General features: G+C 52.0%; 1 protein-coding gene across 1 annotated transcript; it reads left to right on the forward strand.

The window, feature by feature from the left end:
• On the forward strand, window positions 1-27,163 carry LOC111153906 (beta-1,3-glucuronyltransferase 1). Its single transcript, XM_022513215.1, has 7 exons — window positions 1-54; window positions 19,887-19,982; window positions 20,148-20,294; window positions 23,577-24,085; window positions 24,773-25,069; window positions 25,841-25,941; window positions 27,115-27,163. The coding sequence occupies exons 2-6, from the start codon at window positions 19,979-19,981 to the stop codon at window positions 25,925-25,927; spliced, it is 1,044 nt and encodes a 347-aa protein (XP_022368923.1). The 5' UTR covers window positions 1-54; window positions 19,887-19,978; the 3' UTR covers window positions 25,928-25,941; window positions 27,115-27,163.
• The last annotated feature ends 270 nt before the right edge of the window (window positions 27,164-27,433 follow it).

Genomic DNA, 27,433 nt, shown 5'->3' on the forward strand with positions numbered 1-27,433 from the left:
AGCCGCCGCACCCTTGCTCCCTAGCAGCCATTCCCAGTCGCTCTATAGCCGCAGGTATTGGCAAGTTAACTCTCTTCGGGGAACCCAGCCTCTGCCACTCTACTGGGGAGTCTGAGGGGCTAGAAGGTGGTAAGGGTGGCAAAGGGCTCTTGGGCCCATCAGTGTAGCCAGGAAGGAGGCATGACCAAGTTCACCACCCACCCCGGTGCACCTGACATCCTGATTCTTCTGAAGTCAGAGCGTAAAACTTTAGAAAAGGAAGCTGATAGGTGAGGCAGGATAGAAGAAAGGAGAAAGCCATAGGATCTCACAGTGCCAGAGAAAGGAGGTGACAGCCTGGAACCAGGCAGCTTAGGTCAAGAGACACCCCTTCCCCCACACACATATGAATACATAAACAATCTTGACTAGCCTCCCCTTCCCACCCAGCCAGGCCTACCATCAGCCATGAACTATTCTGATGAATTCTTGTAGAAGCTGGAGCTAAAGGATTCCAGGGATTTCCAATTCACAGGACTCTGAAGGGGACCTCTGCTGACAGTTGCTAGCCCTATGCTGGTGGGGCAGCTCTATCTGTATGAGTACCAATCTGGATAGAGGAAGCATTGGGATCCGTTTGGGTTCCGTGGCTTACACTGTAAAAGGATTGGGTGTGAATGTCCTAGTGTGTAATAGCACTGTGAAGTTATTATGTGTTTGTTTGGAAATGGGAAGCACACAGCTTCTTAAGTTGGGGGTTGTGGGGGTGTGTGGCTTCACAGGACTGATGCTCTAGTGTTTTCTAAGATTTGTCTTCTGTGCCCCATGTCACCCTACCTCTGCCAATAGCCACCACAGAGATTGAGACATTTCCTCCCAGAACTTGATTAACTGGTGACCATTATTGGCCTTACTGGACCAAACAACAAGTTCCCCGTTCATATGGAATAAAGACCCTTCCCATGAGACCCTCAAAGAAACTGTCCACTCTGCCAAGTCTGTGTCCGGCACACCCAAAGGTTCTGGAGTTGCCATTTCCTTCTGCCGCTTTTGGTGAGAACAAGAAAGCTTGCCAAGGTTAATGGAATAGGGAGGGTTAATGAATTTGTGCCTCATTCAGCCCAGGAACCATGTGGTTTGCTGTGCCCTTTTCTCTACCTGATCCTAGATGCTTGGAAATCACTCTGTTTTCAGGCATGTTAGAAATTCATATCTGCTGGATTGAATATATGCATATAGGTTTCTGGGTGAGCAGGCACTAACTGGTCCACCTGAAGCATGGGGCAGGTAAATCACTGAGGTGGGACAGCTCCAACGACAGGATTGGAGCCTGCAGCAGAGACCAGGGGCTCCAGAGGAGCATGGGGGGAGGGGGTAGCTCAGTTCCCTGTCTCTGGCATCTGGATAGACCTGGATTTACCCACAGTAGTTTGAGGGGTGAGGGGAACAAGTCGGCTGTACTTCTTGTTGTGAAGCATAAGGTGAGGAGGTAGGACAGGAGCTTTGCAAGTGTGAGAAGTGCAGAAGGATGAGCTGATTGGGAGTCAGGCTCAAAGATAGGGGAGCTCGTTGGTTCAATTTGGCTAGGAAAGAGGAATGAGCAGGCCTAGAGATGCCCGAGAGCTCCTATCTGCTGACACTGGAAGAGAAGCTAGGCAGGGCTCAGGAAGAGAAGGAATCCAAGAGTCTGAGGCAGGCAGTGGAGCCAGCCTGAGACAACAGACAAAGACACAGAAGCGTGCTCACAGAACGATGGTGTGGGGGGCCCAGAGGCAGAGCTGTGGCTTGCCCAGTGGTGCTGTTGGGGCCAGTCCAGGGCCTCCCAAGCTCCACAGTACCAGCAGTCATCCACCAGGGCAGGGTGGAGGGGTCCTCAAAGGAGCCGTCGGACAGTCTCCTGAGGAAGGCCCTTTCCAGGCCTCCGATGAATGCGAGGGAAGGTTCAGAGGGATGCTTAAAGGCAGAAGAGGGGTGGCTGTTGGATCAGTGTCTTCAGGAAGACCTTCTTGCCCAGGCTCATCCCCCAGTGTTGAGGGCTTCCCCCGTCTCCTGGCCCCTGCCCCACTACCCCTCCTCAAACTGGGATGCATGGAGTGGGGAAGGGTGTGGACTCTGGAGAGACTGGCTCTGGGACGAAGGAAAAGAAAAGCCTCTTTCATGATGCCCCAGGCCTCCAGACAAGACATTTGGAGACCCTGCAGAAGAGCATTGGGCTGGGGGGTGGGGTATGGAAGTAGTGCAGTGCAGGTCACAGGCTCTCAGCCAGGTCTGGGGGGCCCTCCATGACCAGTTTAGTGGACTTTGGGAAAAACTGAGCCCTCTAAGCCCTGGTTTCCTAAAAACCTAACCTGAGGAAGCCTTATCTCACCAGGCTGTTTTTAGGTGAAGTGCCAGATAAATGTTAATTTATGTACTTATTTTATATACCCTCCCCCACATTCTTCCAGGATCTGGATGGCTCTAGAATTTGGAGTAGCAATTCTCTGGCCAACCATGGAACCAATTACACTGGGATGATTATAGCCTCTCCATCTCCCACGCCACTCCACCCCATCTGCTTTGCTACTCCTCCAGACTCTAGGCCTTCCCCAGGCCCACCTGGGATGTGCCTCTGTTGCAAGGACACTCTCATGTCTTCTTGGAACAACAGCAACTGCAGTGTTTTCATGTCTAATTAGTGGTCAGTGTAATTGTTCCAATTCATCAGCTAGTGATTTCATAAAACAATTTATGCAACTTAGAAGAACTCTAGCTCTGTGACCTCTTATTATCCATGCTGAAAAATGGCAAGGTGGACAGATGTCACTCAAAATTCCTTTCACTTCCATAGATGTTGACTGAGCACCTACTGTGTTCTAGGCCCTGGGCCAGTGCTAGGAACATAAGGCATCAAATAATCCAAAATCGGGAGTTTTTATTTAGCTTTTGGAAGGGTTATGTGGGTTGCTTTTTTTTTTTTTTTTTTTTTTTTTTTTTGCAGCTACAGCAAATTTACTTTTCTAATGAGGTTCAGCTCCAGCCAATATTAAAATGAGTCTGCGCTCCCTGCGCACACCAGCTGACAGCAGGGCAGGCAGCCTCCCAGCCAAGTGCCTGGCAGGGATTAGGGCTTTGCCACCAATAAGCCCAAAAGTGGAGAGTTTCAGTCTGGATCACCAAGAGTTGACTGGATTTAGGGATAAACCTTGTCCACAGAGCTACATATCTCACAAAGTATTAGAGGCACGGGCAGGGCTTCTTCTTGTATGTGTGAACTGTGAGCTGTTCTTATCTCTTTATGATGGGAAGAAGGCTGGAAGGAGCAGAGATAAGACAGCATGGCCTAGATTATTTGGAGTGGAAATATAGGACCAGACCTGAGGTTGGGAGCCTGGTTCGGCCAGTCCTCCCTGACTGGCTAGGTGTGGCTGAGCTCATCCTTTCTCCCTCCTTCTTCTTCTCTCCATCTTGCTTTTCTCCTTATGAGGCGGTTAGGCAATTGGGCCTCTGAGGCCATGAGTCTCTTTAGGCTCAACACCCTGGGCTATTCATCTGACCATCATTCAAAAACCTCTATAGCCCAACACTAGATGTGGGGTGAGCTGCTTTCCCTCCCATGGTGGGCAGTCTTCCATTCACACCAGCCATATTTTGAGAGCCAGTGGCCACCATATTGGACAGCACAGATACAGAACATTCCGAGCATCACAGGAAGTTCTACTGAAAGTGCCATTCTAGACTCGACATGGATGGTTTAGCAAGGTGGCTAAGAGAATGGGCTCTGGAGCCTGACTGGCTAAATTCAAATGTGGCTTTGCTACTTAATAACCGTGTAGCCTTGAGACATTCATTACTTATCCTCTTGGTGCCTCAGATTTCTCATCTCTAAAATGGGGATAATCCCAGGGTGTTTATGAGAAGAGAATGAGTCATTACGGTTAATCATGATAATCACTCAGAGAATGCAATAGTAAGTGCTTTGCCTAGCAATTTCTATTATTCATTTATTTAACAATTCACTTAACAAACACTTAATGAACAACACACTTTATGCCAGCGTGATGCCAGGTGCTGGGGCTGTCAGTCATCAGCCTGTGACCTTGCTCCCTGAACCTCAATTTCCTCACCTGTGATGGGAATGTGCCAGATAGTAACCCCTCACCACTGCCCCGATGAGATGCACTGAGATGAGTAATGTCTTCCTTTGCCCACGATACTTCTGGATAAGCAGGGCTAACATTTCTGGAAGTGGATACAACTTAAGTTCTCTTTTTATTGGAACCACTCTCACCAAAAAAAAAAAAAGCATTTCCTAAGCCTCCGTAAGTTCGAAATAAAGGGGGCAAATGAGGTCCCAGCTGCCTCCAGCATCTTGTTGAGTGGGGAAAGAAACAATTGGCGGCAGGGGTGGGGCGTGGCTCTTGCCTGGGCTCACCCCCTCCCTGGTCTGGAGGGAAGGAAAGCTAGGAGGCCGCTGCCCTGGGCTCAACAGTGGGAAGAGGCCAGGAGGGAGCAAGGCCCTTGGCTGGACAGGATGTAAAAATCGGCTGGCTGACCCAGTGACTCGTCACAGCTGTGTCAGCATCTCACTGTGTGACAGAATCTTGTAGAACCTCATCTTCCTCATCTAAAATATGAGGAGTGTGAATCATGTGAACATTGCCCCACCTGAATTATACCACTTACCTTGGTAAAGGAAATGTGTCTGAGAAGCAAGAATTTGCCATGTGTAGCCACAAACTATTGGATGAACACTGAAGACTATCTGGGCTATAAGGCTTTGCACAGAATTTGGATTCTGTGACTCTGGGTTGATTCCTTCTTTTTATAGGTAAGAAAACCAATGCCCAGAGAGGTTCCAGGCCTATCTCAGGTCACACAACACTGTTGTGCCTTTTCCTAGACTGTGACCTCAGTCTCCCAACTCCCTACTTCTCCCTCTCTGTTAGGCTGCCTGTCCTTTTGGCAGGACAGAGATGCACAACAGGGAAGCAGGAGTTGCCTCACCCAGGGCATGGGGTAAGAGGCTGACACTTGAACCCCAGGGCTCCTTTCATCCAGTCTGGGACAAGTCTTCTCTCCCCTCCTCTGACAACTGGCCCAAGAAGACGAACCTAAACTATCTCTGACAGGACCCCAGGGAAGGTCAGATCCTTCCGGCCACAGGCAATGTGTTAAAAATACATAGAAAACTTTAATTAAATCAGTGAATCACTAACCTGCTACTGTATGTCCATGTACATTCTGACCAAAGGAATAAGTTCAGCCTGGAAATCATCAGTCTGAGAGAGCCATCAGGGGCCCTCCATGGCTTGACACTGAGGTTCTGGGGCCGCCTGGCTCCAGCTCAACCCAGACCCGAAGCTTCTGGGTCCCTATTGGCTGATTGGGGATGTCCTATGTGATGTGTTCTGAAGCCTAAGGATATCCAGGCATCTTTCTCAGCCCACCTCCCCATCACCAGCATCCTGATGCCCTGAGAGATAGATAAGTGCTGACTTCTGATAAGTGCTGACTTCTGGAGATGTTAGCACCCTGTCCCCTGGAAGGTGTAGTTAATAAGATAATACAGCCAGGGTGAGCAGACCACATGAGGCTTTTCAAGGAGACTCCTCTTCTCTGTGGCCATCCTGGGCACCTATTTATTTCTCCCACTCGCTACTTCATGCTCTCTTCTCCTCTACCCCCTTCATGCACAGAACACAGACCAGGAAGGACCACCCTAGGTTCCAAAGCAATGGCCGGCCAGCACTCCCCCCGGGGCTGCAGAATCCTTGTTCCAGGGCAGCAGCTTTCTCCCACCCCAGCCTGCTTAGGTGAATGTAAAGCCTCTGGGCACGTTATTTTCTTTTTCCATCAGAGCTTTTGAACTTAAGCTGAAGTGTTACTAGCCTAACTCATCACTTGTCGATACCAACTTCTTCTCCCACTCATAAATCTCTCTCTCTCTCTGGAAACAAATGCCCCAGCTTCTCTGTCCCTCCCCAGGCCCCATGACTGGGCAACACAGCAGGCTGCTCTATGTGTGAGTGCGTGCATGTGTGTCTGCATTCATGTGTGCACACACTCCTCCACCACACCTCGCTCGGTCGTAGCAGCACCTCTGGAACCTCTGTAGGGTTCTCTGTGCATGTTTCCTCATGGCAGCACTCCCCCGTGACAGCCACCAGGCAGGTGCACCCAGCAGCCCCACTTGGGACTAAAACACAGGGGCCCACTCCAGCCCTGCTGCCAGGAAAGCCCTCTGACCCACCATCCCCTCTCCCTGCCTAGATGCAGGCCCTAAGGGATGTGTCATTGTTAGCAGATCTAACCAGACCTCCTGGACAACCAGTTCTTTTTGGTGTGAGCAGTAAAACAAGAAACACACATAACATGAAAATTCCCAGCTGAGCCATTTCTCCGTGTTCAGCGGTATTAAGTACATTCATATTGTCATGCAGCCGTCTATCTCCATAACTTTTTCATCTTGCAAATTGGAAAGTATATTCGTTAAACTGCAGTTCTCCACTTCTCCTTCCCTCGGCCCCAGGTAAGCACTGTTCTACCTTCTGTTTCTGAGTTGACTCCTTCCAATAACTCAGGTAAATGGCTCCGTACAATATCTGTTCTTCTGTGATTGGCGTCTTTCATTTAGCGTAGTGTCCTCAAGGCTCATCCATATTGCAGTGTTGCTCAGGATCCCTTCCTATCTCAGGCGGAGTACTACTCCATTGTACATGTACACTGCATTTTGTTTATCTGGTCAGACAGTTGACCAGTTCTTTGGTGCCAGGCCATGGAGCAAGAAGTGCTTGATAATGGTGGTTCTCCCCACTTGACCTTCCCATTCAGGGGGTGTCTCAGTATAAGGGCCCAGCAGAGACCTCTGTGCTCTGAGTTAACCTACATGACAAGCATCATAGGAACACAGAGAGGAGAGAGACCCATTTTATTTGAAGAGAAGGGTGTATTTTTTGGACCTCTGGTTGCTCCCTTCACTGCCCAGTGCTGACAGAGCCTCCTCAGTGCCCAGCCCCTGTGAGGCATTCCCCAGGAGAAATGTACCTGGCCCAGTTGTGGAAGGTCGAGTGGGGAACTGTTCCTTGAGGAACAGTATGGAGAAAAATATTCCAGGCAGAGGTACCTGCCAGGGAGGTAAGGCCAACACCCTGTCCCAGACCCCTCCCTACCTGCCACCTTCTCAGGACCCTGAGAAAGAAATCTGTCCCGTGCTCCCCAGAGCTCTTCCCTGGGGGCAGGAGCCCTTGGTGATCCCAGAGAGCCCCTATGTATGTGGCAAGCCTGCCTTACCACCTGCGTTTGCACTGTGCAGGCTCCTTCTTGGTGATCTGTAGCCCCCCTGCTGCTGGCAGTATAACACACAGCCTGTAAAACACAAAGATAGTGTCAGCATAATCTACCGTCTGGGGGACTGAGATTTAGGGATCCTCCATTCATCACACTCATACCAGCCTGCCCATGGTGGGGAGGGCACATACTGCCCACTCTAGACTCACAGGCCTGCTGAGGCTGGGCTCGCCACACTCCCCCCTCCACCTTCAATGCCTTCCCTTAACTAGTCTCCACCCAGGCAATAGGGTGAGCTAATGCCAGGAGGGATCAAAGGGATATGGCAGAAGTAACAGAGGAAATTGGGCAGCCTCCAAGGGGGGAGATGAAGCTTTCCAGGAACCTGGCCTGCTTCCAGGGGAGAAAGGGCAGCAATGACAGGCCTCAGGGATCAATAGCACCAGCCCCTTGCTGATGGTCAGCTCTCAGCCCCAAGGCTGCTAGAGTCTCCAAGTCCTGACATCTCTGGAGACAGAAGAGAAGAAGGGGCATCTGACCTGAAATCCCCAGTCCTTCCCTGAGCGTGTGTCTCAGAGAGTTGGGCAGAAACCTGGGCTGACGTTGTGGTGGGGGCAAGACAGGAAAGTGTCCCAACACCAGGGCAGGCCCGGCTGTCTACTCCTGGCACAGCCTTTCAGTTCTGTGCTCGGCTTCTGAATCTGTAAAAAAGGAACAAAGGAAGCAGTGCCTTCCCAAGGGAGCTGTACTGAGAGACGACGCTGGGCAGCTGTATGTGAAAGAGCTTGGTAAACTACGAAGAGCCTGCGAGAGGGGTCAGCCCAGCCCGGAGGTCAGAACAGGGCCTGAGTGCTGAGTTTCCTAGGCATGGCCTCTCCCCAGGGCCAGTCTGCCTTCTCCGGGCCACAGCAGGCAGGCACCTCTCTTTGTTATCCTGCTGTGTGCCCATGTCCCTGCTTTCTGTGGGGGCCATTCTCAGCACAGCCTCATCCTTAGAGGGAGGAATCTGCTAGAAACGCTGTCCCAGAGGCCGATTGCGCTGACCGGAGAGGAAGGAACTGAGACGCTCCCTCTCTCTTCCCCTTCTCTTTTAGGCACTTGGATTTAGCTGAATCTTAAAAGAAGTTGTAATTACTATTTTACATTACATTATCTAAAATTTTTAGTACTCATCGTTTGTGGGCCTCTCGCTGGATGTTTTCCATGGTTCCCTCACTTGATCTCAAAAATAGGTCAGTAAGTTACAGATAAGGAAATTGAGTCACAGGGATATCAGTGCAATTTTTGCTTTGTGTCAGGGCCTGGACCCTATGAAGGGGATCCAGAGGTAAGTAAGGCCTGGTGCCCCCAGAGGAACCCATGGCCCAGGAGCTGGAGACAAACATGAAAACCAACAAGCACAGAAGTTTCCAGAGCTGGACCTTGCTTTCATGGACATTGAGTGCTCAGGCCTGGGAAAGAGCATGGCCAGGAAAGACTTCAAAGCAAGAAAGGCAGGCTGAGGGCATAGGGCTCAGGATGGCCTCACCTAGTCCGCACCCTCACCCAGAACTGCACAACATCAGCACTAAAGGAAACTGAGGCAGAGAACAGCCTGGACAGTATGAGGGCAGGAAGGACAGTACTGTGGGGACAGAATAACATTGGCTGCTCACGCCTTCTCCACAAGATGTCTGAATCCCACACTCACCCACAGTCCAGGAGGCTCTGTATGGCTATCCCAGCCCACCCTTGTCATGGACCCTCGTTCCTGGGCCAGACCCACTGGGCTACCTGGCCTGCTTCATTCCAGTCCCCCAGGCCCTGGTCACGTGCCCTGCCCACCAATCTGCAAGGGTCTAGTGGGTGCCAATTCAGTCATTATGACCTGTTCCCTGCTTCATCCTATGGGCCCTCACTGGAGCCAGTGCTTGGCACCTACCTATCCCTGGGCCTCCTCTGTAGTCAAGTGCTGATGCGATGAGGGCTGTGTCCTCCCAGCAATCAGACCCCAGGAGGCTAGGATACTACAGTTTTTCTGGGTTCTGGACTATACCCTAACCTCAGCCTCAGCAGGTAGCAGGCCGCCCCCTACTGCTTAGGCAGCCTGGCAGAAAAGGAGGGTCATACAGCAGCCTGCATGGCCCTTGATACCACTGTTCCACTAGCAACTGTCGGTTTGCGTGTCCTCCCCCACTGGCCCCTGCTGTTCATCTTACATCAGAATCTGCTGAGCCCTCCACTCCTACTCCCCTCACTCCCTCTCAGCCAGGCAGGTGTTTGTGGTGTCTTGACCCCATGGATGTGTGCCACATTGAGGCAAGACCCCACCTTGTGTCTCAAACTGCCCCATACCTTTCACAGAGCAAGTGTTGCAGCAAGCTGAGCTGAAAGGCTGAAGAGGATTTTGCTATAAACGTGGGATTCAAGGCAGGACTACTGTATCCTCGTGTGGCCTTGACCTGTGCTAGGGTAACACACATTGCCAGTTCTGCTCCTATGTCTCCAAGGGGGTGAGGCGAGGCCAGGGCCGGCAGAGGATATGGGGAGGTGTTCCCAGCAGCAGTGAGAACCCCAGTGCTCCCAGAGCTCATAATGCAGAGGGCAGAAGAGCCGTTCTGGATTTGCTCACGGCACAAACCAAGTGTGTTGATCCTTTGCTGGGGTGAAGACCGATTTGGGGAGTAGGCAGAGGGGAGAAGGACTCAGCCTACACCCGGCATTCATTCCCATGACTGGGTGCCACACAGTGGGTGACAGTGGGCTCCAGTTAGGGGACCGTTACCCAGTGTGCCCAGGCCAGTCCCTGAACGTGCTTATTGTTGATGCGCTGACTCATCATCACAGTCTGGAAGGCCCGGGTTTGGATAGTAAAATATACGACCCCACCTATTCTGATGGACAGGGCCAAGGGGCGGGACTGAAGCACAGATGCGCAGCATGGGCTCAAAGACCAGGAGGAGGAGCCCTAGTTTCCACCCAGCCCAGCACAGAGGTGGGAGAGTGCCCCCCAGGGGCAGCCTGGACCAGGAGAGAGAAGAGCAGAGAAGAGGGCCACTGCCACCCAGGGAGCAGGTCTCAGGCAGGGGTGAGGCTGGGCTGCTGTCAGACTGGACCCAGGATGCCAGGACATTCAACTCCCTTGTGCCTCAATTTCTTCATCAGCAAACCATCAATAAAGCTTTGGAATTACAAGGATTTATTGATTAAATGAGATGACCAATGTGAAATCATTTGGGAAGTTGCAAATCAGTACTGAGTTGTGTTCCCAGTAGTTTTTAGGGGAGGCTGCCCCTACCCACAGCCCCACAGAGAAAGGGAATTGGCCTGTCTATATCTGTGTTCTGGGATCTGAGGCCACTGGAGGCCAAGGGCACATGAGGTAATCCTTCAGTTGAGCAGAGACCCAATCATGGGATTCTCCAACGGGGCTCAGAAGCAATAACCAAACCCAGCCGAGGGTGTGCTTGCGTGTGCCCATGAACACACGTGCACTCATTCAGATGGGGTGCTGGCTGTGAGCGCCAAACTGTGTGCACCTGTGTGTGAAGTGAGCCGCTGCCCTGTGAAATCACTCTGAAGGGGGGCTCCAGAGTTTGCTGGCACAGCCTTGATGACTTATTCGAATGGGAGACTCAGCCTGGCTATTCTCCTTAGTGAAATGACAAATTTTCCACAGCCAGGAGGATGTGGAGCAGGAGGCCTCAATCACCTTCCCCAGTTGTGTAGTGTAGAGATGGTGCTGAGTAAGAGGCAAGAGGGCCCCAAACACCGAACTGTACTCAGACTTCCACAAGGCAAGGACCTGTGTAGGACCCTCTCCTACCATATGGGATGATGGCAGAGGTTCTAGCAAGAGGGACAGCAGGGGTCAGAGGCCAAGGTGAAGAAGCATAGTTGCAGATGGAAGGAAATAGGGGGGATGCTAGTTTGTGAGGGCCAGGCCTGGCTTGCTCTCAGGACATCTTGACTCTAAATCAAGATCTCTGTCCCTGGGGCTGGCCCAGATGCTGGCCCTAGTTAAGAAAGAGCAGTTACCATCTAAATGAACCAAGCAGGTTTACCTGCTTCCAGAGCTTTCCCAAGTTTGCTGCAGGGAGAGGAGAAGGCTCTGGATGGTAGAGGTCAGAGACTGCTCTGGGTAGGAGATAGATAGGAAACAGAAGAGTTTCTGTTTCTGTTTCTGTTTCTGTTTCTGTTTCTGTTTCAGTTAGACTGGGCCACATGGTAAAGAGCTTTGAATGCCAAGCTAAGTAAGTTGCAGTTAGCAGGAGAGACAAAAAGTTTTGAGTGTGAGCAAGTCAGTAAGGGGGGAGGGCCCAGGCAGTGAGCTGGAATCTGAAGAAAGATCGCAGTAGGTGGCTAGGGGAGCAAAAATAAGATCTGGACCTGCATCAGAGGGATGTGCCCCAAGGCCTAGGGACAGACCAGGCCAAAGGTGTTAAGCCCCAGCTGACGCAAAGAGGGGGAGGGATCTAGGGCATTCCTGGGACTGGCTGAAGATGAATGACAGAAGGAAGGGATGGGGAACTACTCTAGGAGGAAAGATGATACTCAAATCTTAGTCATGTTGTATTTGAGGTCACAGTGGAATATGCCAGACAATAAAAGAGACAACAGTTCCACACTGGATGGGGAACCTGAGGCTGGAGAAATCAAAGGTACTTCTCAATGGCCCCATACTGTAGAAGGCCAAGGTTAGCCCTTGAGACAGGGAGATGTCCCTTCTGCCTAGCCCAGCCACCTGTCCTCACTGTCTCCTCCTTTGGGGGTGATACAGGGCTTTCAGAGCTTGTGGTTTCCACCCTGCCTTCCAGCAGCCAGAAGTTCAGCTAGAGGGAGTTGGAGGGAAGCAAGGCCAAGCAGAACCATCTCGGGCCCTTTCCAGGGCTACAAGGTTGGCAGTTGTAACTGCTTCTCTTATTGGCACCAACCCTGTGTCAGATAGTTTATATGGATTTTGCTTCATCACCCTAAAAACCCTAGTAGGGAAATACTGTTTTTATTCCTGTTTTATAGTTGGAAAAACCAAGACCCAGAGAGGTCACTTCGTCTAAGTCACACAGCAGGGAGGAAGGACTCTAGTGTTGTGCCCAGGGCTCTTGGGCTCCAGGCGCAGGCTCCCCACTGCTTCAATATCCATCTGTGTGGCACTTTGCTGGGCAGAGGAGAGCAAAGGAAGATGGAAGGGAGGCAACAGAAGACTGTGACTGTGGTTAGACCCTGCTGTCACCCTCAGCAGCTATGGGGGCCAGACAGGAGCTGAAGGTCAGGTGGGGATCTGACCTCCTTGTTTTGATAGACAGACTCTAAGGTGTCCCCTGATGCTGACTCCTATTGTTCTTGCCTTTGGATGAACTCCTCCCCTTTGGTGTGCATGACACCTGTGACCAGCCTCTCACAGTAGAACGTGGTAGCAGTGATGGGCTATCACTCCCATAAGTGTGTAGGACTCTGTCTTGTTAGTTCAGTGGCTCTAGATCCTCCCCTTGCTGGCTCAATGGAGTAAGTGGCTATATTGGAGAAACCTGTGTGGCAAGAAACTTGGAGCAGTCTCTAGGAGCTGAGAGCAGCCTCTAGGAGCAGGAAGAGTGACACTCATTCCCATGCCTGAAAGGTAGAGGACTCTGCCAACAGCCTGAGCTTGGAAATAGGTTCCTCCCAGGTGAGCCCTCCAGAGAATAATGCAGCCCAGCCAGTACAGTGCAGGCTTGGGGGCCCCTGGGCTGTGCATGCCTGGGCTCCTGAGTCACAGAAACTGAAGAGAGTAGATGAGGGTCACTTTAAGCGGCTGAGTGTATGATAACTAGTTAGATAGCGGAAGAAAATGAAGACACTCAGGAGCAGTGACCTTCCTTTCAAAAAGTTGGCATGGCTGCCAGAATGGGCCTGGGATGAATATGGAAAGAGAACAAGCAAGGAGGGCAAAGGAGGTGAGGGCGTTGGCACTTTGCAGGCCCAGAGCCCTCTCCTGGCTCCAAGGCCCCAGCCAAATGCCATGCCAGAAACTGGGCTGCACGGCACTTTGCAGGGACTGCTTCCCTGTCCCATAAACTCCAAAGCTAGGCAGGACCCTCCCGGCTCTCCCCCAGCATGCAGGCAAGGGCCAAGCGGCCATGTGCTGCTGTTTGCCAGACTGGGACTCTCCACTGTCCTGCTGGTGACCAGGGCATCCTTGCTGACCGTCTTGCCCACCCACCCTCCGCTTTCAGCCCTCACATCCTGCCGTAGGCTTGCTCTGAACGAGGGTGCCCCACGGGCCTTGGGCCACTGCCTAACTCTCCACAACCCTCCATCAGGCCTGTGTCCTTCAACAGGCTGTCTCCCAGGCCACTGTGCCCTCCCTGCTGTCCCCACTCTTGAGGGAACAAGCTGGTCATCTGTGTGCTTGGGACCCAGCCTCTGCAGGCCCCAACTGAGAGTAGCAACCGATGTCCCCACAAAATAAAGCATTTTTTTTTTCTCTAAGGGCCTCCTGCCTGGAGGAGGCTCTGGGATGTGTGGACGCCTCCCTGCCTGAAGCCCACAAGCTACACAATTCAAGGAACTTCAGTGAAACCCGCTGGGGACCATCTCTTATTATGCAATGAACCAGAATGGACTTGGCCTTGCAAAGTACCACACGAAACCAAACCCCAATTTTTATTTCTTACTGAATTGTAATCCAAACTGAATCCAAAGGCTGTTTCAGAAAAACCAAAAGGAAAAACAAAGGAGTTACCTAAAAGAAACAAACCATAAGTTGCATTTTCTGACACTGCTGGGCTGGAAGAAAACCAAAGCGTAAGAGTATGCTTTATGCCAAGTCTGAAATGAACGAGCTCTTCTTTCTGCCCAAGCCCTTGGATTGGTTTTCCTAGCTAGAAAGGGACAAGATGGGGGAAGATCTGGAATCCATGCCATCCTTCCTTTCAGAAGTACCCAGGAGCCAAGCCAGCAGTGGCTGGGCCCCAAGGCAGGACAAAGACCTCCCCAGAGCCTGGATCTTCCTCTCCTCAGTGAGGCACCATGAAGGCAGGATGAGGCAGCTCCTCCCTGGGGCCCTCGGCCTGACCACCAGGACGACAGGCCAGTGGTGGGCCCCAGCAAGCTCAGGAAGCCATCCCTGGGGCAGAAGTGCCAGGTGGGGGAGGCAGGAGGCAAGCACCAGGTCTGTAGTGAGGCAAGCAGCATGGACCTGGCGGGGGGGGGCACGCTGATTCAGAGTCCAAAGGCCTGAGTGGGAGCTCTGCCAGCAGCCGACTCAGCCCTGGGCCAGTCACACAGCCATCTAAGCCTACGTTCCCTTGAAGATAAAATGGGGATACAGTTTTCCTGCCTTCCTCACAGGGCTGTTGTGAAGATCAAAGGAAGATGAATCCTGTTGGCCCAGCATTAGGCTGTTACAAGGAAGGCTTACAGTCCCGACCAGGTGTCCCACAGGACCTCACTTCACTTTTTCTGAGGTCATGGGGACAAGAGAGGAAGAAGAGGAGCAGGAAGCCTGCTCACTGCAGCTCCTTGGACACTCCCCCGACGAGTGTCCAATGCCTGTGTGCTGCCCCTTCCCCAGCAGGAGCTGGTGGCTGGAAGCCAGGGCCAGGTTGGGGGATGGAGAGTGGGGGTAGCCGGGACCCAGTGGTGGGACAGAAGACTGGGGCTGGGTTAATGAAGTATGGATTGACTGGCCCAGGCACTGATTAGCTCTGGCATGGGGCTTTTCCTGAGCAGTGGCAGCAGAATCAATACTAATCCCTTGATCCCATTAGGGGCTCCTGCGGGTCTCAGGGACAAAGTCTGTGCCTCTCTTTGAGAGGTGCGCTGTCTGGGGCTAAAGGGTAATGCTAGATAGAGCCTTGACCAGCATCCCTCCCACTATCTTCTTTTAAAATTTCCCCTCTCTCTGCCTCCTGTTGCCACATCCCTGCTTCCATGCTCAAAGGCCTGGTGCCTTCCCTAGCCACTCTGGCTGCCCTAGCTCTCTCCACCCACCCACCCCCTCCTTCTGGGCCCAGACCAGTCAGGCTGGCTGTGCCTCTGCGTGGGGAGGCCTCAGCATCTGCCTCATCAGCCCCAGTGTCTCAGGCTCCCAGATGACAGAGGACAGCTTTTTCCCCTCACACATGCAGCAGAAGCTCTCTTAACCAGCCTTTCCTCGACTGACTGTGCACGTAACTGATGTTCTCCACCCCACCTGTAAAGCACAGGAATGACTGCCTGTGGAAGCATGATGCTGGACCTCGCCTCTGGCAGCCCACTCCCGCTTGTACCAGCTGAGCCGCATGCTTACGGAGAGGCCATAATGATTGCTCCCAGCCTGTTTACAATGGTCATGCTTGCTGTCACCATCATAGGATATTATAGGAACCAAATATTGCAAAGAAATAAATGTGTTGTCTCTATGAAAACTAAGTTGAATGCTCTCAAAAGACTCCATAAGATGACTCTAGGGGAAAAGTTCTCCAAATTAGGTGAAGATGTATGTCATAAAAAATGTCATAAAAAATCTTAAAGGGTACAGCACTTGAATTGCTCACCAGGTATCCTTCAGGTCCTGGACCACTTCAAAGACATCAGCGCTGGACGGCGCAGGCAGTGCGTGGTGGTGAGGAGGATGTCAGAAAGGCAAGATGGAACTCAGCTCAGCTGTCTCCTGGCTCTAGGAAAGGCTAAGGCCCTGTGTCAAAACAAGCTAGCCAGTGCTGAGTGGTTTGGATTTGGGGAAAGTGACCACATACAGGGCAGTCCTGGAAAAACATCACCTATTGAGCTCTTGGCTCTTTAAAAGTTACTTTTAAAAGTTGAAACATGTATCATATGTGCGTATTTTGAAGGACTCTTCACTTTAATGGATTCCTTTGACTAGCCAATTACTGTTCCCAGTCTTATTGGGTGACATGGCTTTAACATCCTACAGAGACAAGTGGCTTGGATTGTTTCTGAGCTTGTTTGTAACTAACCTCCATCAGACACACACTCACACATGCACACGCACACACACACACACACACATGCACACACATGCACTCTGCAACATGAGTACTCATCACACGTCACCCTGAGTGTTGTTAAGGGAGCCTCACAGACACCTGTGTAAAGTCCCTACCTCCCTCTCTCTGGGCTGTGAGACCCTGGAAGGAAGCCCCTACCTCCCTCTCGCATGCTGCTGCTTTGCTTTGCCCATAGAACCTGACGCAGTGCCTGCCCGCTACAGATGCTGAGTTAATATTTGTTGAATGTAATTAAATAACGCTCCTCTTCAGGGACTAGGGGCATTGATGTGGTTTTCGTTTGAACACCCTGTAGGCTCAGGAGGAAGCCTTTCTATCCATTTGGAATCATTCAGCCTTGAAGCCAACCTGGCCTCCAGCTCTGCCTCCCCAGGCCCAGCATCTCCTGCTCAGCCTGACTGTCTCTGTCCCATTCTTGGCACTTCCTTCAGGATCCCAGATGCCCCCTGGTTCTCATACACAGACCATGACACCCTTAACCCCAGAGACAAGTTCCTATAAATAGGTCTTCCCAGACAGGGACACTCTCCATATATATTAAATCATGACTAGGTTCCATACAAAGTTGTTAGTTTGGCTTTCTGCCTTGAATGCCCACCTGACCCCACTTTTCCCACAAAAGGCATTTCTTCATTGTCACAGAGGCCTGAAGGTCTCAACCTCATGTTGAGGCTGGTCACAGATAGGGGTGACCAGTGTCAGATGGAGAGTCATGGCCCCAGCAAGGCCCCTGCAGTTTCCCATCAGCCACGCCTCACAGCCTCCACTCAACATTTCCTCAAGCAACCCATTCTTCCTGACCTTGCCTCCTCCCCTCTGCTGGCCTCTGGGTGTGGCCAAGCACCCGTTCCATCTTTGTGTTGATTCTTCTGCCCTAGCCAGTGAGGGCCCAAAGGAATTCTGAGGTCTGAGCCTGCAACCACGGGCAAGCTACTGCCCTCCCCCCAAGGCACAAACAGAAGAGCAGGCAGTGGCGAGGTGATCATCCTTGCACTCCCATCTCCCACCCAAGCACAGGTCTGGGGTAGGAGTAGGTGCAACACCCAGGACCCTCCCCTGCCCCAGGTCCCACTTTCCACAAACCTGCCCCCTGCTGGCCAGCCAAATTTCTCCAAAGCTGAGGGCTCTCTGTGCAGCTTAATAACTGCCTGGTAATTAGCTCCACGATTTTGCTACTGTGCTTATAATAGCCTCCATTAAAGTTATGGGGTTTTCAAGCCGTAATGGCTTCCAGAGTAATTAATGCACAACTGGGTTTATTGCTAAGTTTATTTTTAGAGCTTTTCTCCCTCATTCCCTCCTCCCTTTCCTTTCATAAATGTTTTGACCAAAAAGACTAGATGGGATCAAAATTATCTCCAGAGCCCCCTTACACCCTTGCCTACATCCTTCCCCCAGAACCCACCTCCTGCTCCCACCTCCAGGGAAGTGCTTGGACCCCATGGTGGAGGCAGCTTTCGCGAAGAAGGTTGGCTCTGAAGCAGCTCTAGGCCAGGGTCTTTGTGTAGACCTGTGCTCACCCTGCACCTGAGCCGGCTTTGAGGCTCTGGGACCTGGAACCTCTCTTCCTATAGTCCCACTGACAGCATGGAGGCAAAGGATCAGCACTTACGTCTGGCTCTACCATGACCTAATTACAGCCTTGGACAAGCACTGATCTCTGGCCTCAGTGACTTCCTAATGAAATGGGGTTACAACGGTACCTGTGGCCAGAGGCGCCATGAAGATTGAGTGTGATGTGTTGAGTGTCATTTCTGAGCATCACCAAGTGCTACCTAACAGCTTGTTGTTTCTAACGACAGCCCAAGCAGACAAGCTTGGGGAGGGTGAGCAAGTGCCAGAGGTAGGAGGCTTAGGATAAGAGGCTGCCCAGAGGGGGAAAATGTAAAAGCAGGCAAGTGCAGGCACTGAGGAGGCTGAATGTGCATGCGGTAGATTGGCCTGAGCTTGCCTCTCTGGTGCTTTCTCCAACCTGGAATTAACCCTCCCCAAGATGAAGGACATTTGGAAAAGCTCCTTTTTGAATCACTAAGAATCCAAAGGAACTCTCCCAACCAGGCCTCCTAGGAGCTCCCCTGTCCTCCGTCAAATGTGGCCTGAGATCACAGCCAAACCGAGGCCTTGACTCAGCTCTTTGTAGCCTTGTCTGTGGCTTTGGAGTCAGGGGCGCAGGCTGGGGGTGGCAAGAGGTCACTCCACTTCGTCCTACTGAGCACACAAGAACCGGATAAGCCTCCTGGGGTAGGACATTGGGCTCTGTCACCTGGGGGGGGCCATGAAAGAGGAGTTTTAGAATTATTCTCCCTGCTCTGTGTCCACATCATTTGTCCCTGCCTGTAACATTTCAGCCTGGGGGACCTTCCATTTCCCTGAGGAAGGTGGGGCAGCCTGTTTACCACCTGCCTACAAGGAGATGGTGGAGGCAGAGCAGGCCTCTCATAGGTAGGTGGCTGGCGGGGACGTGCTGGCTGAAACAGCCGTGCTCTTCATTGGAAGACATACTTCTTCCACAAGGTGACAAACCTATTTGGAAAGAGGACCAGACAAGGAGAGGAAAACACGCTGTTTCCCAAGCTGGGTGGGTGGGGATCAGACAGAGGTTCTCCTTGACCTTGGCTCTTGACACTGCCGGAGGGGGAGAGCATGTGCTACTGGGGCTGGACGGGGCAGCTGCCATTTCCAAGGCATATCACTGCCCAGAGCTGGGCGCTAGAGGCGGTGGGCATGCCAGAACCAGCCAGGGGCTGCCTGGATCCTGCATCTTGCACAGGGCTCAGCACAGAAGGAGAAAGGAAGGCAGAGAATAGGGTGTGACAGTCTCCACGGTGGTCATGAGGGCTCTGTGCCTGCTGTCCTTGTCACACAAGACAAGGCCCAGAGAAGGATGCTGCTGACAGACAGTCACTCTGCAGAACTGAAGAGGCTACCAGGCTCACCCTACTTACAGAAAGGGAATCTCTCCTGGAACCCCATTGTTTGCATTGTGAGTGCTGTCCCCTCGGCATATGGCAGCCTCCACAGGGACCCTCTTCACCTTGCTTATATCCAAGCCATGTAAAATTCACAAAAATTCCCAATGTGATGTTGACAAAGGAAAGGCACTTGCTGCATTTCCTTCTGGGGCCTATCCCCAAAAACATCTTTTGTTGGCCCTCACCCCAAAGTTGACCCCTTTATCTAGGCTATGAAAGAAACCATCTGGACACATGTGGACATCAGAGTAGCTAACAGGTCTTGAATTGAGTTACTCACTCAAGGTACCAGACGCCATTCTGTGCCCTTTGTGGGTATGAACTGATTTAATTCTCAAAACCTTGTGAAATAGGTAGTGGTCATACCCCATTTCACAGATGAGAAAACAGAGAGGCGCAGAGAGCACCATAACTTGGTAAAGAGCATATGGCTTATTAGTGGCAGAGTTGGGATTTAAAACAAGGCACGTGTGTTTCAAGGTCATGCCCATAACTTCTGTGCCCTGCTGAATCATGTAACTGGGCACCACCATGTCCCCATGCCTGGGGGGGGGGTACAGAAGCTCATTTCATTCAGGCAGGCAAGCTGGGGCCTCAGGGAGATGGCAATCCACGCTCTACTGGGAAAACCCTAATGCTGTGAGCCCCACAGCAAGGCCCCAGGTCTCTGGCCATCCTGTTCTGCTCTCTCTTGCAGGTGTCCACTTCACAGGGTTCCTGATCTTGCCCTTGGACAGCCACCCCTTCTCAGTCTCCAGTCTGGCCAGACTCCGCAAACCTGCTTCCGCAATGGGTGGGTTGTGAGTGCTGGTAAGACCTGCTAGCCAACATTCGGCTTCTCTGCTCTCCCTGTGCCTGGCCTGCCCGGCCCATTCCTATTCTTTTCTCCCCTGTGCTCACCACTGTCTGCTGCCATCGCCCCTGGGGCCACCCTTCTCCTGACCTTGCCACCGCTCAGGTAACGAGGAGCTGTGGGCCCAGCCAGCCTTGGAGATGCCGAAAAGACGGGACATCCTTGCGATTGTCCTTATCGTACTGCCCTGGACACTGCTTGTCACCGTGTGGCACCAGAGCACCATCGCGCCTCTGCTCACCACGCATAAGGGTGAGCCCCCCAACCTCTGGCCCCAAGTCCCAGCCAGGCTTCTGTTGTAAGAACAACCAACAATGATGGAGCTCATGTTCTCATTTATTAGGCAGCTGGGAGGTCAATGACCTTACCTTTAGGGATGTCTTGGTCCCTTTGGGAATGTGAAGAATGTCCCCACACATATGTATGCCCAGAAACACACACACATGCACAGAGACATGTACAGAGACACACATATGCAGAGACACACATGCAGAGACCCCATGCACAACTCTGCATCCAGTCTCAGGATGTGTAAGGATTGGTTGCTCTCAGCTGTGGGTAGCGAAGGATGGATGGACAGGATTTCTGGCCTGTGTTTTAAAACTCTTCAGGGAGAGCATAATGTTTGGTTCTTTTTCCTGCTTAGGTAACCCTGACCTAGTCAATCCTACCTAGTGAAAATAGGCCTGGATAGAGAAAAAGTTCCACAAAGCACACATGAATGAACAGGTTGGAACGAGGTTCTCCTGGCTCTGAGTCCAGAGGTTTCCCCTCCACCAGGCTGCCTTTCCTTCTCACACTGGGCTCCCTATACCCTGGCCCCTTCCATGTGCCCCTCATCTGGCCTGCCCCCCTCATTCCTTGGTCTCTCATCTCACACTCATCTACCCTCCAGTGTACTCCATGTACACACAGACTCAATCCTCTAAGGCAGCAATTATCCTATTGAAACGTACATCATATTACAGAATAAAATAAAAAAGAACCCAGGCTCATCCCAAAGAGCAGTTGGATCCAGGGTAGGGCCTGCAGATCTAACATGGAGCTCGTAAGCCCAAGTGATTTGGATGCCATCAGTAGTCAAAAATCCTAGTCAGAAGCCAGGCTGCTCCACAGGTATGCAGTGGGTCCTGCTCAGCCCCAGCAGTTCCTGAAGCTTCCATGAGGAAAAGTTTCCAGGCTGAAGATCAAGGAATTCCCACTGCCCAATGCTGAGCACTTAGAGCCTCTTCTGACATTTATCCTCCATCATCTGTCTTTGGTGCTCTTCATTTTGGAATTGTTATCCTACAACCACATCATTCCAGAAGGGTTAAAGCTACCATATGCAAAGTGACATAATATCATGCGGATTCCATTCTTGGCAGAGCTCTAGGGTCAGAGGTGTCCGAATGTTTTGCTAAGCACTGATGCTGCTGCCTGGGGTTGTGGAGCTGGCATTCTGTCTCCCGAGTATACCAAGAGGGGCTGAACGAAAGCCTCTGAAATCAAGTCAGGGTGGCTGGGAGGCCTTTGTGAGTCAGACATTGCAGAAGGCCTGAAGACAGCACAAAGGGCTAAGATCACACTGTGGCCAGGTCAGAAGGCATGGAGAACCTTCCCAGGGCCCAGACCCACCTGGTTAGGAGGACTTAAATGGAAGAAAAATTGGGAAAATGGCTTTGAATCTTTCTTCCCAGGCCTCAGTTTCACTGACTGCAGAATAAATAAACCCTTATATATCTTGATCAGAATCCCCAATACCCATCTCTCTTACCTCAACTTTGTTGTTTTCCCAGTTTGACCCCAAAACCCTTCCAAAAAGTCGACTTTGATCAACAGAGGCTGAGCCAGTCTCCTGACGTGCGCATTCACACCCTTGGGGGCATGGTGTCTCCTGCCCCAGTTGCAGGTTCCATCACTGTATGTCTTATTATACTGTTGGCCTGTGTGAACTCCCTAAGAGCCCAGAGCTGGTACCACCTCCCAGAGCCCAGCAGCACACCTCATACAAGCACCATTCACACCCCATCTGCTGACAGCGATGGGAAGGAGGAGAGATGACAGAATGACTGACTCCCAGCATCCTCCCTGGGACCATACTTATACCCCATGGTGAGAATGCTTCTTTCATCCCTTCTCTGGCTGTGTGAAGCCTTGAAGACACAGGGCTGGCAACTGTCCTCCCTCTATACACGAGGAAAGAGAACATGCCTAGCAGTGTTCTGAGTCTTTTACATATATTGACTTAGTCCTAGAGTAATTCAGTAAAGTTGATGCTATTATTAGCTCCATACTACAGTTGCTAACATTGAGGCATCAGAAGCTGAGGAACCTGCCCAAGGGCAGTAGTTAGTGATAGAACTGGACAGGGTCTGAGCCCAGGCATTCAGATTCTGAGGTATGTCCTTTGACTTTTACCACCTCCTGCTGAGATACTGTGAGAGCAGTGAGGGCCACACAGTTGTTCAAACAAAAAGACATAACTTGTAGAGGAGGGGCTCATTAAAAGCAAGAATACCAATGGCCCTGATTTCCCCTCTTGATAGAACTACTAGCATCAGTAATGAGGAAAATGTCCAGGATCTAGAAAAATGTGTTAGAGCTACCCCAGCCAGAACAGGTTGCCTTCAGGAAGGAATGGGTTCCCCATGGCTGTGAGTGTTTCACCAGAGGCCAGGGCCCTGCAAGGTTCCACACACTGTCCCTCGTGGTGTCTCGGGGAGTAACGCTTATACACGAGAAGGATGTTAGCACAGCTGGGATCAGTGGTACAGCTAATCTCCCAGACGGTTGAATGAGTCCAGAATGTACAGATCGGGAGATTGACATAGAAGCAGCAGAAGAGCTAAACCAGGTTCCACTCTGTCTTTTGGTGTAGGCCAAAATTTAAGAACATCTAAAAGTACAAACAACAAGTTCAGGATTCACAATTATCCTGACAACCATAGGCATAACCCTGGAAGGAAATGTGATACTTAAGGATGAAATTCTACACCAGGTTTCATAAGACCAGGAAGGGGGAGGCCCCACTTAAGTAGAAATTTGTGAAAAATCGAGCTGAGCCAAAGTCAGGCCACAGTGTGCTGTGGCTAGAAAAATCCTAAGGCTGGTCTGGGGCCCTATGACAGCTACACTAGTGCAGGGGGCAAGTGCAGGCAGCTCTGGCCAGATGGGGAGGGCAGGGCACTAGAGTGGGCAGCGTCAGGACACTGTCATATAAAACCCAACACATTTCAGAAGTGGGAAGGCAGTCTTGGAATTTGGCCAGCCACGCTCAAATAGCTACAGAGCTGTCAAATGTGAGAAGGAGGAAGAGGTTATTTCTGTGTCCTTTTGCTAGTCAGAACTAAGAAAATGCCTGAGAGAATTCCAAGGACGCAGCTTTCTCTCTTAGCTTAAAAGCTAGAGCCCCAGGCAGGTTCCGGATGACAATCCTTTAGGAGGGGAGGAGAAGTTTGTCTTAGCGGGGCGGGTGGCCTCCTGCCCAGTACCTGAGGCCGAAGCCAGGCCTGCGCGGTCCGTCCCCACACCATGTGTCTCCCAACCCCACAGATGACGGCAGTGACCCCCGGCGCGACGCGCCCCCGGGCGCCGACCCCCGGGAATACTGCATGTCGGACCGTGACATCGTGGAGGTAGTGCGCACGGAGTACGTGTATACACGGCCCCCGCCGTGGTCGGACACACTGCCCACCATCCACGTGGTGACGCCCACCTACAGCCGCCCGGTGCAGAAGGCTGAGCTGACGCGCATGGCCAACACGCTGCTGCACGTGCCCAACCTGCACTGGCTGGTGGTGGAGGACGCGCCGCGCCGGACGCCGCTCACCGCACGCCTGCTGCGCGACACCGGCCTCAATTACACGCATCTGCACGTGGAGACGCCCCGCAACTACAAGCTGCGCGGCGACGCCCGCGACCCGCGCATCCCGCGGGGTACCATGCAGCGCAACCTGGCCCTGCGCTGGCTGCGTGAGACTTTCCCGCGCAACTCCAGCCAGCCGGGCGTGGTCTACTTCGCTGACGACGACAACACCTACAGTCTGGAGCTCTTTGAGGAGGTGTGGGACGGGCAGAAGGCGGGGAAGGTGGGGGAGGATGCCGGCTCAGGGCCTCTGGTGTGGGGCCCCGGGGCTCCTCCTGAGGGCCCCTTTGGAATGGGCACATAGAGAAAACTTAGGTTTGGCCGGGGGGGGGGGGGGGGGGGCAGTGCCAATTGGGGTCGGTGTAGACTGCGGGGAACCAGGGAAGGGATGGAGAAAACTCGCTGCAAGTTTCAGCCGTCACCAGTAGTTAAAGGGAAGAGAGTTGGTGGTGGTGAAGTTCTTAGACCAAAGTCTTGACCTTAGAAGCATTGTCTCAGTAAAGGCCTCGAGTGCAGTCATTCTATGTGGAACAGCTTGTCCTTGGCATTTGTGAGTCATGGGAGTCTGGGGCAGGGGAAGGAGTCATTCTAGACTCTAAATTGGGAAGATGGAGGTTTTGCAGGAGAGGAAGCTGGGCTGCAAGTCTTGCAGAGAAGAAACATGTCAGCTGGGTGAGAGATCAGGCCTTGTTCACAGTGAGGCAGGTCTCCCTATAGGTGTGCCCTGTGGAGAATGCATCTGGAGACAGGGCTGGGCTGGATCCCCTGGTACGGCTTCAGATGGCCTGTCTGCATAGAGTTAATCGAGTTCCCCTTCTCTGGGGACAGGCTCCATTCCCCATCAGCAGTGCCACCTGCCCTGACTCTGGATCCCCTCTTGTAGATGCGCAGCACCAGGAGGGTGTCTGTGTGGCCTGTTGCCTTCGTTGGTGGCCTTCGGTACGAGGCCCCACGGGTCAACGGGGCAGGGAAGGTGGTCGGCTGGAAGACAGTGTTCGACCCACACCGACCATTTGCAATAGACATGGCTGGATTTGCCGTCAACCTGAGGCTCATTCTACAGCGTAGCCAGGCCTACTTCAAGCTGCGTGGTGTGAAAGGAGGTTACCAAGAAAGCAGCCTCCTCCGAGAACTTGTTACCCTCAATGACCTGGAGCCCAAGGCAGCCAACTGCACCAAGGTAAACCCTCCCAGAACTGACACCTATAATGCAAGCTTTTTCCAACCCATCCAAACCCTCCTTCAGATCGGAGTGAAGGAAATAAAGACCTCAAATCAGCCCTGCAAAGGACCAGCCTAGAGCCATGCCTTCCTAGAACACCCTCCTAGGAAGGTAGTTTATCGCATCCAAGGCTGTCACACCAAAGTCAAGCAGGGAAATAAAGAGGGTGGTGGTCAGTGAGCAGGGCCAAGGGTTGCCTTTCCTCCCAAACCTCCACACAGCAAAGCTCCACAACTGCCCTGCCGGACGTGTGTGCACATATGTACGAACACGTGCCTGCCTGGTACATGCACACACATGCATGGGCGCACACATGCATGCATGCACGTGGACAGGCACACGCTGCTTCTGGTTTGGAATTCTCCAGCTAGGCCCTAAACTATCACTAGTTTGATCCAAAGCCTCCTGAAGAAATTCTTCCCTCTCTGGAGAGACCTATGAAGAAATACAGGGGAAGACAAAAAGCAAGAGATTTTGGAACTGATCTGTTTTATGTAGCTATACACCTTTTGTTTCCAACAGATATTTTGAATGCATCATATGTACAAACAGCAAGAATGTGGGGGTGGGGGAGGTAAATGGGAATAACAATAGAGAAAATCTTGATGGAACGAGGTCAGAACAGGAGGGGCAGGAAAAGTACTCACAAAGCGTGGGAGTGAGCAGGGAGGTGGTGGGCTGAGGTCACGGGGGCCTGCCCCATGTTGTTTCATGTCTCTGGACACACAGATCCTGGTCTGGCACACACGGACAGAGAAGCCAGTGCTGGTGAATGAGGGGAAAAAGGGCTTCACTGACCCTGCTGTGGAGATCTGAGCCCCAGGATACAGGTATGGCAGGGATGAGGGTAAACCACACACTCGATGCACATCAAGTTTGGATGCAGAATAAATCTGCAGAGGATTTTCCTCTCGGTTTTTAATTGTGGGAGGACAGGGCAAAAGGGGGCAAGGGCGGAGGGGGCATAGCTGAAGTCCTCATCCCATTGTGCCACCTGGAAGTTAATAAGAACCAACTTCCATCACACAGCTGGGTCCTTCTGCCACCAGCTCCTTTGAAGGCCTCACCTTCTAGACATGGCCTCATGACAACCTCCTGTCATTACTGCTATTATCTTGGCCACAACTCCAGTCCTGTTGCAGGGTGGTGCTATGTAGACTCTTTCTCCGAGGCTCTGTCTTCCCCTGTGGTCTTCAGCCATGCTTCTGTGACAGGGACGCCTTGCTCCCTGCCTCTACCTCATCAAGCACATCCATGTGTCTCCTAGTAGTAACCGTGTGGTGCTAGGTTGAAAGCAGGGACCCTAGAGCCTGGTTCAGCCTCCAGGCCTACCACTTCTCACCCTTTGACTTAACTTACTTTTTCTTAGTCTGTTTTTTGATCTGTAAAATGGGTTTTGGGGAGCACCAGAAACAATCTTTGGTACCCAAGGAGTCTTATATAGGTATTGCTGTTTTTATTTGATTCTTTAAAACTTTCTATGGAAGTAGGTCACAGGATCTATCTATATTTTAGAGGTTAAGAAACGGTGTTCAGAAAAGCTACATGAAGTGAATTGTGCCAGCTGATTGTCCAAGTCAGGAAGTTTCTGTGGGCTTTTCTATGTCATTACAGAGGTGAGAGCTCAGACAGCGGGATACACCTCTGTCCTCTGGCTCCAGAGTTAAGCTTCAGCTTTCCTATCATGTTCACAACTGCCCTGCCCACAGACCTCAGGGTGTCAGTCTGCCTGCTTTGTGCCCCGAACCAAAAAATCAGCTTGACCAATGCAGCTGAAAATGCATCAGTCCAAAGCCCTGTTCCCTGCCTCCTCACCTGCTCACCAAAAGAACCCACCTGCCTCTCAATAAGGGATCCACAGAGGACCCTGAGGGTTGGGCTTTGCAGAGCTCCTGGGTGAACTCTGATGGGGGCTCAGGATTAGGCAGTTTGGCCAGAACGGCTGCCCCTCAACTGCCTCCCCACATCATGCCTCACCCATATTCCTCCTCTCCCCTTCACAGGAGCTTCCTTCTCAGATCCTGTGCCTGGCCTCCCATCCTCTCCCCATGGCTGATGGTCCCTCCGAGGCAAACTCCTAAGGAATCACCATCATTCTACTTTCTATTCTGGGAGCTTCAGAGAGAGCCCAGCTCGATGCCAGGACAAAGGACGGAGAACCTAAAGCACAGAAATCCCAGACCTGTTGTTCTCTTCCATCTAGCATGACCAGGGGCCCAGCTGCTAGCCAAGCCATGCCAGCTAGCGAACCAGTGCCCCAGCATGCCTCCCCAGAGCTTCCTGCACTGACAGGGCCTGCGGGAGCAGACTCAGTGGGCACTG

Source organism: Enhydra lutris, unplaced genomic scaffold, assembly GCF_002288905.1.
Source record: "Enhydra lutris kenyoni isolate GAN:26980312 unplaced genomic scaffold, ASM228890v2 scaffoldscaffold34, whole genome shotgun sequence".
Lineage (NCBI taxonomy): Eukaryota > Metazoa > Chordata > Mammalia > Carnivora > Mustelidae > Enhydra > Enhydra lutris.

Coding starts and splice junctions, on each gene's coding strand:
- LOC111153906 (XM_022513215.1), top strand. Junction 20,295..23,576: donor TCTGCTCACCACGCATAAGG/GTGAGCCCCCCA, acceptor CCAACCCCACAG/ATGACGGCAGTGACCCCCGG. Junction 24,086..24,772: donor GTCTGGAGCTCTTTGAGGAG/GTGTGGGACGGG, acceptor CCCCTCTTGTAG/ATGCGCAGCACCAGGAGGGT.